Source organism: Arachis hypogaea, chromosome 5 (genome assembly GCF_003086295.3).
Source record: "Arachis hypogaea cultivar Tifrunner chromosome 5, arahy.Tifrunner.gnm2.J5K5, whole genome shotgun sequence".
NCBI classification, from domain to species: domain Eukaryota; kingdom Viridiplantae; phylum Streptophyta; class Magnoliopsida; order Fabales; family Fabaceae; genus Arachis; species Arachis hypogaea.
Genome location: NC_092040.1, coordinates 8,114,479 through 8,127,290, shown reverse-complemented (window position 1 = coordinate 8,127,290; position 12,812 = coordinate 8,114,479). Strand labels below are relative to the sequence as shown.

At 37.6% G+C, this 12,812-nt stretch overlaps 1 protein-coding gene across 1 annotated transcript; it reads left to right on the top strand.

Annotated features, from left to right (window-relative positions):
- Nucleotides 1-8,400: 8,400 nt before the first annotated feature.
- Nucleotides 8,401-9,057, top strand: LOC112803209 (uncharacterized). Its single transcript, XM_025846721.1, has one exon. The coding sequence runs from the start codon at nucleotides 8,401-8,403 to the stop codon at nucleotides 9,055-9,057; it is 657 nt and encodes a 218-aa protein (XP_025702506.1).
- Nucleotides 9,058-12,812: the final 3,755 nt, after the last annotated feature.

Genomic DNA, 12,812 nt, shown 5'->3' with positions numbered 1-12,812 from the left:
CGAATATCATTCCTGTAGTCTGCACATGTATCTTTAGTACCTAAAAAAAGGAGAAACTTTCGGCATAATAAAATCTTTCTTCATTCTATGAATATTTAAGACATTTTTACTCTACAAAATATTAAAACCAACACCTACCTCCAATTCGTATTTAAAATTTCGCTCTTCCAAATAATACATTGACATACTAAAAAGTTTTCTATCTTATATTGTATTCTTTTTTCTCTTCTACGTTGATATTAAGTTATCAACTACACAAAACACAAAAATAAGAAAGAAAAAATATAATCTGAAAATCAATATAATGTATAAACTTTTTATACAGATGATGATAGAGATATCTTTTCTCTTTTGGTTCTAAACTCTAAACAAAAACACTTTATTCTTCTTCTTTTTTTCTATAAAAAGCCTTTTTATAATTTTTTATTTTTCATTTATCTTTTCTTGCATTGGTTAAAGCTAAGCCCAGAAAAAAAACATTCAGGTGTGTCCGTCTATGTGAGCTGGGCTTGTCTTCCTTTTTTTGTCACTGGCTTATCCACTTTATAACATTTTAATGTGGATTTTTTTTTCTGGGCCACAAATGCATGAAAAATCAAAGTCCAAAAATAACAATATATCCATGTAAGATAAATATCTATTTACTGACAAAAAAAAGCATCAATTTCCATTTATAACTATGAGAAGGAAATCGGTGTATTGGTTAGCAAACGAAAGCTTCAAAGCCAACCAAGGTTTCATGATCAACCTCCTAGTGAACTGAAATACATTGTGAATATGATTGTAGAAAGGTAGTTTACCCTAGTAATATTTTTGTAGTTGTGTAGTGTTGGACGTTAGTTTCGTTTAGATAAAAAAAGGTTATACTTATAAATATATGATTTATATGTTAGATATGTTATTGTTTTAAGGATTATTTGAAATTAATGTGATTTGAGTTTATACATAAAGTTTTGACTTTTTTTAATGAGGGTTCTGACGTCTTCTTCAACAAGACAAAGTTATTCGATGTCTTTGAGTGAGGATTGTAGGTGGTACTTGTAAAGAACTCCAATGTTTAAGTTAGTAAGGATTTAAGGCAGACTTTTATGAATTAGAATTCAGAGATACCTGTATTTAAAACGGTACTCTTTCACCTATAATGATGAATAGTTACTTTTCTACGTCTAAGGAGAATTTATTATCCCAAGTTTTAAATAATGGCGAGTTTATAGACATATATGTTAGCATAGTTCAAAGGTCTTTCTTATTGTACAAGTCGGGTGACACTAATCAAGAGATTTGTACTCTAAGTGAATCGAGTTACTTGGTAGAGTGGATTTTCTAAATTTTTATTAAAATTTTGTAGGATTAGACTTATTATTTTTGTCTTGATTTTGATTGTAGGTTAGAATATAAATAGTTATGTTTATTAAAAAATATTTAAAAAAAATTACAATAATCTTATGAAAATTATAAGAATTATTAGCAATACAATGTTTGAAGAATTTAGTATTTTATCTTCATTAATAAGCAAATATTTGTTTATTTCCATTTATATAATTCTTGACTAAGTATTGAATATTAAAGACATTAATAAATAATATGGCTAGTAAATTAAAATGTATTATATATATTTTTATAAAGCAAAAAAATTAACTAAAAATGTTAGCTCTCCTAACATTGGTCCAAATGAAAATTCAATTGAAGAAGTAATGAGCAGAAAGGAGAAACAAGATCAGGAGAGTGAAAATGGACTTCCAACGGATGAACCCAAATTATCTAGGACCAAGAAGAAACCCAATTAGATGGATGACTATATTATGGGGTGAAGCAGCATTGTAGTTGATCATAGCCTTGCCAGGGTAGCAAGTTAGTTACGTGAGAAGTGCTATATTGGAGGTTAGGTGTTTTAGAACTCGGTTAGAGAAAATTGTGAAAGATATTTTTTGAAATTTTTTTCCTGATTTGAATAGGGCGTTATATATGCATTTCTTTCTTCTTATTCATCAATTCAATCAAAGCCTCATTCATTGTTAATTTCTTTGATGTGTTTGTGTGATTCTCAATAACAAACTAACATCTGGTGCTTTTGTTGAGAGGAGAAATGACCCATTCTAAAGAACTCAACCCATATGCTGAGATTGCTACTTTTCAGCGCAGTCATATGAAAGTAGTATGTCAACTCTTCAATGCCAACGTCAGAATGGACGGAATGAAGGTAAGATGTGCTTAAACAATTGAATTGTTAGGCTTTCGAAACTTATGATGACATTATTATAATTTCAATTTCACAAAAATTATAGATTTCTGGTTTTGCTCGAACAGTAGTGAGCAACATTTGACATTCCTTGTTAAGTTCTTCAAGAAGAGCATCCACATGTTTTTGTGATGTTAAAGGAGAGCCAAGAGCTGCAAGAGAATCAACTATACCTTTGATCTTGTGAAATAATCAAAAGATAATAATCCATGTTTCTTGATGTTCTTGAGTTGCACTTCAATTGCTTAACATGATATTTTATTGATTGAGCAAAATATTCTTTAATCTTGTTCCAAATCTGATAACTAAAGACACAACTAACTGTCTTATTCTTGAAATTAGTGTCAATAGATATCAGCAACTATGATTGAAGATTTTAGTCATCTTAAAGCCATTGTTTCTAGGCTGCAGATTCAACACCAGATTGTTGATCTTCTAAAAAAGCATAATGCTGAGGAACTTTAGCTTTGAAAAATAAAGATGATCTTCTAAGTCTTGACCACAAAGTGCAGTCAAGGTTTGTTGTTCTCATGTTTTGTGATTGCGCTCTCCAAGCTTGTCTCCAATAGGTGTGAATAGACGAGAATTTAGGTGTAGTGGGAAGTTGAGATTGTTGATGATCGCATTATTGTTGTATACAGAATTAGACGGATGTAAATTTGCTGGATTGAAATTCCTTGGAGAAGAATCCATTATTCATAATCCAAAAGCTCGTAATACCATCTGGAATCATTCCAAGCTCATATTGCTTGGACTAAAAGAAAAGAAAATAGTGTAACAGAAACAGAACAAATGAATCTACAGAAAAAATGCAGCAAGAACAATTAATTGAACAAAAAATTATCAAACTATTATCGAAATATAGAATGACATTGATACAAACAAAATGATTACAACTCCTAGCAAGTAAATGTAAAGCTAGAGAGCAATTTATACACAAATTTCACTGACTTATTCAACACTAAGCTAAGTCACCTACTAACATAACTATAATAGCTACCAGCTAATTGTTAACTACTTCTTGATCTTGATCTTCATGATCACATCATCCTAATAAGATTCGAGCTAATTGTTAACTACTTCTTGATCTTGATCTTCATGATCACATCATCCTTAATAAGATTCGCATCATCTATACCAGTTTATTTTTATTGTTTTCTTTTTTGTATTGTAAATTGGCATGCCGTTAGTTGATATTAAAATGAACCAAAACACGTCTTCCTTCACATCACCTCAAGGAGAAGAAGATGTGGGTTCAAATTGAAATATTAGAAGAAAAAAATAGAACTTTTGCAGATACAAAAAATACGGAGCTGAATATAAAGTAGGATTATGTTAGGTAACTAATAACTTTTTTTAACAACATGAACAACTACCAATTAAATCAAAACACACTACAGCTCCAAATTATCCACCTAAATCTTAATATTAGAATAATTATCCGCACACATAGTGAAATGAAGATCCAATGTATCCATTATTCACATTGTTTAATATTTTTATTGTCTACTGGTGCGGAATTTATAACCTACAAACTAACCGGCAAGTGCACCGGGTCGTACTAAGTAGTACCTCAAGTGAATGAGGGTCGATCCCACGATGATTGATGGACTAAACAACAATGGTTGATTAATTTACTTAGTTAGACAAGTAGAAAATGGTGTTTGGGTTTCAATTGCATTAAACAGAAAATTCTGAATATCAGAAAGCAAGCAGTCAACAAGTAGTGAATAAAATATTGGAGAAAATAGTTAAGACTTCAGAGTTATTTATTTTTCGAATTGACTTTTCTTACTGACTATTTTAATCATGCAATATTTAATTCATGACAAACTATATGTGACTAAACCCTAATTCCTTAGACCTTTTTAGTCTCCTCTAAAATTCATCAACCGCCAACTTCTTGGTCAGTTAATTCCAATTAGAGGGTGAAGTTCAATTCTAGTTTATATGCCACAGAAATCCTAATTACCCAAATATAAGAGGATTATATGTCACGTATCCCGTTAAGTCTAGATAATTAGAAATTTAAGAGAATATGTTTTCAAGCTGTTGTTCAAGTAATGAGCTTTTCCAAGTTATACAAGAACTCAATTAGAAAAATGGTCATACTTCCGTTTCACCCAGATTCATAAAATAAAGAACGAAAACAATTTTTGAATCATAAATCAATACATGAATTAAAATAGAAAAATAATAGTATCAATCCATACAATAGACAGAGCTCCTAACCTTAACAGTGGATGTCTAGTTGTTCATGGTTCAGAAAGAAAAATAAGGATTCAGGTAAACTGTAAAGTACGAAATGAGGTAAGAGAGAAGAGAAAAGAGAGCCCGAATGACTTATTCTTTTCCCTTTTATATCTAATCCTAATTAATGTAAAATATATTTTCTAAAACTAAAATAATATCTTTTCCTAATTGTAAATAAAATAAAAGTTGAATCAAAATTGATTTGATTGATCCGTGCGGGGTTTGAGGAGGGTGGGGAACATTGGATTCATTAAGCTCCACGTTGAACTTGGCTTTTTCCAAGTTCAACGTGGAGAAGACAGCAAGTTCTTCCCTGGAAGTTCTCCAATCCACGCTGAACTTGGCAGGAACCAAGTTCAACATGGAGGATGCAGAGGTTTCTAGAGAAGAAATGTGCACTATTATATATCGTTGGAAAATCCTGAAAGTTAACTTTCTAATGCCGCTAAAATCATGTCAATTGGACCTCTGTAGCTCAAGTTATTCCAGTTTGAGTGCAAGGAGGTCAGGATTGACAGTATCATTCGCTTTCTCCCTTTTTTGCTACAAAACTCCATCAAGTCCCTCTGGATGCTACCTGAAATAAATAGAATTATGCACAACTCAAAGTAGCATCCATAGTGGCTAAAAGATATTAAATTTTTTATTTAACTTAGCAATTTAAATACAAATTCACAAGGAAAAGATAGATAAGATGCTCACATATCATCTACCTATACTTTTCCTATAAAATATAAAACCTTATTGATAAGTATTGTAAATGCAAGAGGACGTGAGTATTTAGATGTATAATTTTAATCCAATTGTATTACATGTACAACACATTCTGTATATAAATATATCTCATATCTTAATGTTCATGTATATATTTTTATACAGAATATAATTTCTAATTAAATTGTATTTACATAGATAAGTAAATATGAATTTTAAAGAAAAATATTCATATTTAAAGACAAATAAATATAAATAATTTGAACAAAAGTAAACATATTTTTTCATTAATTTTATATAATTAGTAAATATAAATATTGAATACAACCTTAATAAAACAAATTAAATTAGAAGTATTTAAAAAAATGTATAATTTTTAATAAATGTTAAGTTTTTATTCACAAAGTCTATACTTTAATTTTCTAATTCTTAAAAATAATAATTATTAACACATTAATATTTACTTGAAACCATATTTAAATTCACAAAGTAGTTATTTTATACAATAGTTGATATACTTTACTCTTCAAATTTTATTATCTATAGTTACAAATATAAGTACAACTCTATTTCTTTTTTCAGTTGTATTCATATATTGATATTATTATTAATATTCTTTTTATATGAATAAATGTAGTTAATGATATCTATTTAAATAATTATAATTTTTTTAAAAGAGATGTTTATTCTTGAAATTAGAAAATATGTTAGAAAATATTAATGAATAATTTAAATATATATATATATATATATATATATATATAGCATAAGAAGTTATGTACTCTAATTTTGTAGAATTGTACATGATGCCTTTTAAGATAGAAAAGATTTGATATAATTTTATACCAAAAAATGTATATGCTCATGACTAATAAAAAAATAGGTTAAAACAACTTATTTTTTATAGAAAAAGCCAATAACATAAATTATTATTTTTAGCTTACAAATATAAACAATTAGTTTATTTAAATAATTTTAGTTAAATATAATTTCTTAAAATAAATTAATGAAAATAATTTTAATATTAATTTTTAATTTTTTATTATACAATTTTTTATATATAAAAATTAATTTATTTTAGTTCATATAACGCGTAGATCCAATACTATTTTGTATAATAAAAAATGGTATGCCGGCACAATTCAACCATATTAGGTGACAGTGTGCGTAAAATGTGTAAATATTTGTATAAGAGAGGATATTTATATATTAATAGTTTTAATAGCGGTGCTAAAAGGCGGAATAGGTTGCAATTTAGAAGATGATATAGAAAATTATAAATATGTGTTGTGTAGTTGATGGAAGAATACTTGAATTATCAACATCTCCTAACAAAACAAAAATTCTATAATTTCGTGTGACCCACAACAATAAATCATCACATATGGGTCATTTACTATTTATTTTTTCTTTGACTACGGATTAAATTGCCGGAAAAAATATGCCCTTTAAGTGGATGATCATGACATTGTTTTGTTTTTTAACGTCTTATTATTCTAGGGATATTTTAGTGAAGGCTTCTCCTTTCTTTAGGTGCTGAAGACACATGTGCAGGGTGTAGGGATTACACGTAGTGGGTGAGAAAGCATGGAGAAAATGAGTCTTTACTTTGTAGTAGATCATGTATTCCGGACAGTCGTATCTGTCTGTTGCTTACACACTTGTTTATAATTATAACGTTGGTTAATCTTTGCAGTAATTAAAGTGTTGTATTTTTTAACTACTGTTAGAAATTTATTGCAAAAACTGTGATGATACAGTACTATTTGAGTACTCCCATATATATTCTAGGATATAAGAAGAGATTTTTTATTTAAATAAAAAAATAAAACTATTAATTACCGAAATAAATAATTTTAAAAATATTTACCATTTTGTGTTCTCCAGTCATATCTCGTTTACAATGTAAACGAGATACATGGAGTTGTGTCCCACCGGCTATAAAAGGATGTGTAACCCTTGGTATTCTTCACAAATTTTTTGTATCATATTTCTCACAAATACAAGGCATGGCCAGTAATAGTCCGTACATAGTTGTGCTTGTGTATCCTAATTGTCGTATAAGAAACGGTGACAACGGAGTGACATTTGAGTGCGAGGATCTGATATTGTTTCGCACTCAACGTCTGAATATGTTGAGTGAATTGAAGAGTTTGATACTGAGCAAGCTCGGTGGTATAGAGGCGAGAGAAATCGGAAGGGTGGTGTATAGGTTACTGGCCCCATGGGTAACGGATCTTTCGATTTTGACTTTTCCGACTTCAAGGGGATGAGCATGTGCGAGTGATGTTCGACATCCATGGGAGGATCATGGTGGAGTAAGTCATGGAGCTGTCTGTAGAGGTGGGACACAGTGGCGGTGGTCCTTCCGTACACTCGACCTATGTGCCGGACGACCTACCTCTCGCACCGCCGCCCATTCATGTCGTCGTTCCAGTGGATGAGGCGGAGGAGGGCCACGAGGAGTCGGACGAGGATTACGTGGCGGACAGCAGTGAAAGCGAATTGTCCGGTAGTGGGATGAGAATGAGTGTGTTTCGGAGACACTCGTTTCGACTGTGACCCGCCATGTTCTGCCTCCACCTCTTCCGATACTGGCGCTCTCAGCAGTTCTGTCTCACTATCACAGTCTGGATTTGGATGCCATGCACGAGAGGACTTCATTTCTTGACACAGGTGAAGAGGTTTACAACCTAGACGGTAGTGTAGAATTTTGGGTTGGCCACAAGTTTAGAAGCCGAGAGGCAGTGCTTCAGGGTGTGAAGAACTACAGTATTTGGAGGAGTGCAGAGTACCGAGTGATAGAATCAAACCGGATAAAGTACCATGTGCAGTGCCGACAAGCTGATAATGGGTGTCAATGGAGCCTCCGTGTGGCCCTTCGACAGAAACTCGGATACTGATAATATTAAGTTTATATGTGCTTTTCAATACTTCATTACGATATCCTAAGTAGTTGTACGAAGTGCCCAAAACAATCCTGTGTTTTTGTGTTCAGGGAGGTTCGGAGGGTGGGTGGAGTGCATACTTATCTAGCCCCCACCATGTCTTAAGACCATCGTCAGCTAGACAGCAATCTGATATGCCGGGTCATCCTGCCGTTGATTCAGTCTAACCCTTCTGTCAACATTCCGATTTTGCAAGGTACGGTCCAAGCGAGCTATCACTTCAAACCATCCTACAAAAAGGTGTGGATGGCCAAGCAGAAGACAATTGCACAAATCTATGGGGATTGGGAAGAGTCGTACAATAAGGTTCCCAAGTTGCTTCAGGCCCTACAGAGCTGTTTTCCTGGTACCATTTGTGACTTCTGCGTCAAACCATTCTACGATGGGCACCTCCTGGTACATGACTGCAGTATGTTCGACAAGGTATTTTGGTCTTTCTCGTCATGTGTAGAAGCCTTCATGCATTGCAAGCCTTTCGTCTCTATAGATGGTACGCATCTGTATGGCAGGTATGGTGGTGTCTTGCTTATTGCGGTGGCGCAAGATGAGAATAGCAACATCATGCCTATTTCCTTTGCCATTACGGATTCTGAGAGCACCGAGTCATGGTCATTCTTCCTAACTAATCTGAGACGCCACGTCACCTCACAAGACGGCTTGTTGGTTATCTCCGACAAATTTCAGGCTATCAAGGCAGCGCTTAGTACCGATGAAAGTGGTTGGCATCCCCCTAAAGCCTACCATGCTTATTGCATAAGACACGTGGCTGCGAACTTCATGACACGGTTCAAGTCAGCCGAGGGCAAGAGGTACCTCATTAACGCTGCTTATAGTTCAAGCAAGGCCGGTTACGAGTGGTACATGGATGCGTTGAGAGGAGTCTCGCCTACCATGGTTGAGTAGGCTAGTCATTTCAGGAAGGAAATTTGGCTACAACGTTGCGACGGCGAGCATCGGTTTGGCCACATGACGACAAATCTTTCCGAGTGCATCAATGCTTGCCCATTTTTGCCATTGTGCGCATCACGTACGAGAGATTATAGAAGTTTTTCGTGACGAAGGGCAGAGAGGCGCAGTCACAGCTCGCTGCTGGATGCCAATTCTCACAAAGATTATTTGTGGCCATTGAGAAGGACAGAGAAGGGATACCGAAGATACGTGTCACTCACTGCGACAGGCGGGAGTCGATGTTTGTTGTGGAGGAGCTTGAGCCGTTTGAGGGATGGGGGGTGGTTCCTTCTGTGTTCGGCTATCGGAGGGCATGTGTGACTGCGACTTATTTCAGTCACTGCACTCTCTGTGCCGTCACGCACTAGCTAGTTGTGCCGCTGCTAGCATTGAGTGGGCCCCGTGTGTGCATCCCGTGTACAAACAGGACGCTGTTTTCAAGGTGTACGAGATGGAGTTTTCCCTATCCCAGACGAGTCGATGTAGGCGGAGTGGCATGGGACTAGACTGTCCACTAACCCAGCAATGCATTGGAAAGCAACTGGAAGGCTGTGTCCACCAGATTCTGGAATGACATGGATGAGATTGAACGGCATGAGAATCAGTGTGGCCTGTGTAGGCAATACGGTCATACTAGAAGGGGATGTCCTAATCAGCCCACGGGTGATGTCTAGGTCGTACTTCTGTCGTATGTTTACTGAAGTTGGCATGTGTTGTGTTGTTTTTTATGTAGTGTGTTATCTAATGTCGCAGTATCAATGGAAGTGAAACTTTGATTCTTGTAATGCAATGTTTAACAAGTAATAATCACTTTATGATATGTTGGTTTTTTTTCTCCTTGAAACGAACGGTAACATAAACATAAATGCTCATAAGAAAGAACACGAATATAAAAAAATATACAATAACAACGTAACACTAACATTCAATCCAAGTAAAATCCAAATTTACAAACCATACACCTAAATAACGAAACATACAAACATAGGCTAAATCCAACTACAGTACAGACAATGCTATAATCACTATCTCTGGTGTGGATCCTGGAAGTGATGCCGGTGCCCAGTGCCACATGGGGGAGGTTGAGCCTGTCGCTGAGGTCGGGCCGGTTGAGGATCTAGGCCCATGGCTGCCGCATCCTACTGTGTCTGAAGACGATACGACTCCATCCCTCCGGACGATGGACCTGCAGCAAACTGGTGTAACTGAAGTTGAGTCTACAGGTATGGAGATACCGGTGGGGTCACCTGAGGCTGCGACTGGGTCAGGTACATGCCATAGTTGTGGGAGGGGGTGTCGCGTATTGGCTGCCTGGCCGAAGCCCCGTCCCGTATGATGAGCTAGATGCGGGTGATATATGAGGCATCCAGGATGAGGTTTGCAGCAGCTGATGGGTGATGGTCCTCTGCGATGCCAACCTCCCTGCCTATGCGAAATGTCTCGGCTAACCTATCCATGATGGGTTCCTGCACCGTATGGAGGAAAGCATCGTTAATCAGAATCTCGTCAAGGAAGACGTCATCCTCATGCTGAGTCCCGGATGGACCTCCCTCATGCCAACAGGGGTGGTAATGTATCCCACGCTGGCCGAGACTGGTGCCCACCGGATCTGGATGAATGCCACGCTCCGTGCCCCGAGGGTGGTGGAGGAGGTGGAGGAGTCGGTGCTGTCGGGGGAACGACACCATGAACTGGTATGTCTCCCCCATTCTCGTGACGGTCGAACTCCGCCTCCTCCTCCGAGTCTGCGTCACCCCTAGCCCATCAAGGTCTGACCCTCTCCCTCCGGACGGGCTCACCTGGGCGACGCTTTCTCTGGCCCCGCTCCCTCCTAGCTGGTTGGCGAGTGTCCTCTCTGACCTCCCTCGCACGTCTCTTGCGATCCAGCACGCTCCTCGGAAGGGTCAGATCATCCCTCGGCTGACTGGCAGTGGATTGGACGTCAGAGGGCAACTCCACCAACCTGGGATCCTCCAAAACCTCCTGCCCAGATAGATGCCTCACACGGCAAGCCCAACGCCACCAATCGTAATACTCACCCGTTGGCCGAGTATCGACTGTATAGTGCACTGTAATCCTGCGACCAGGCTTGAACCTCTGCCTCCAACCATCGTGCCACTGCTGGAGTCGCTCAGGCCACCAAACATCCTCATTTGCGACCAATGGTGGTCAGATACATGTTGTTAAACACATTACATAAATAAAATTGTTTCACTATCAGAACAACTAACAACAACTGATGTATAACGTTGAAAGAAACTAACCATGTTCATACCTATCAAGGTTCACTGGATATCCCGGCACTGGCTGCTCTCCATTGAACTGCCGCTTCACCCGATCCACGTGGTAAAAACAAACAATCTTGAAGCAGACTATAGGAACGGCTGACAACCAAGTATCCCACTCCTCCTCCTCACGGAACCAGGCTGGGCACAGGGCCTGCAGTGCAGGGTCATCGTACACCCTCCATGGAAACTGAATAAAAAAAATGATTAACAACATAACAGGTATTACATCACTGCAAGTAGAAGGAAATATCAAAATATTTAATTTCATGACTTACCTCATCGAATCGAAACCGGTCGATGGATACCCTATAGTGCAAGACCCTGGACTGGTGCCGGTCCCTACTCTGCTACTGTAATCTAACTAATCTAAAAGTAACAAAGACAGAAACAACTCCTTAAGTTACAAACCATGCAAATTAACAGCAAAGTTTAACAAGAAATGAAAAAGTAACATTTGGATACCTGGCAGCTAGCGGGTACTGGTAGACTCCTCTGTCCGGTGGACACCACTGAGAAAATCTCTGGTAACTCCAACTCATCAGCAATGGAGTGCATCCGGTGTGATCCGTGACTCCTTGTTGTGCCGCCAAATAGAGTGACTGGTAAGTCCAAGCCAGCACAGCGGAGCCCCATGATAACGCCCTGCACTCGCAAAGTCCCGTAGAAGTGGTAGCCACCGTACGTGCACCAGGTTGTTGGACTTGTCTGTCAACAGATACCCTCCGATCAGTAACATAATGTAGCATCGAGCATACTATCGGAGGGTCTCAGGATCGTCGGTGGGGAGCATTTGTCGGACACGATCACGCAACCAAACCAGCTTCAGCGTGAACGACTCTTCCTCTGCGCCGCCTACTCTGCCGCCACCGGAGACCTGGCACCAAGCAGCTGCTCTACCATCGCCCACGTCTCAGTGTTGTACAAACGACCAAAGTCACGAAAGCACCCCACAGGGTTCCCGTGTGCACGTAGGCCCAGGTGGTACGCCACGTCCTGTAGGGTGATCGTGACCTCACCCCACGGGAAATTAGGAAATTGTCAAAATGTGAAGTCCCTGAGCGGCACCATGTTGTTGAATCCAGCATCAACCAGATACGGGACGATAGCGTCGGGTGGAGGAAGGGTATGGCTGACTCGCCGGGGTAATAGAAGGCGAGGCCTCTGCGGAATGAGAAATAAATGTTTAGCCTATAAATAGATAATAATACATTTTTCTACTCTACTTAAGAACAAAGTACTATTCCTACTTAGGAACATACTACCATGTGTCTACTTTATAGCTGTCTCTAACTTACTTATGTCAGTAAGCAAATCGTAATTAAGTCATACAAATCTTACACAAGCAAATATTGTTCTAGTTTCATCATACAGTCCAACCCCTAAAGCATCTTACTCAGTACTTGTCACTACGACACTACCCTA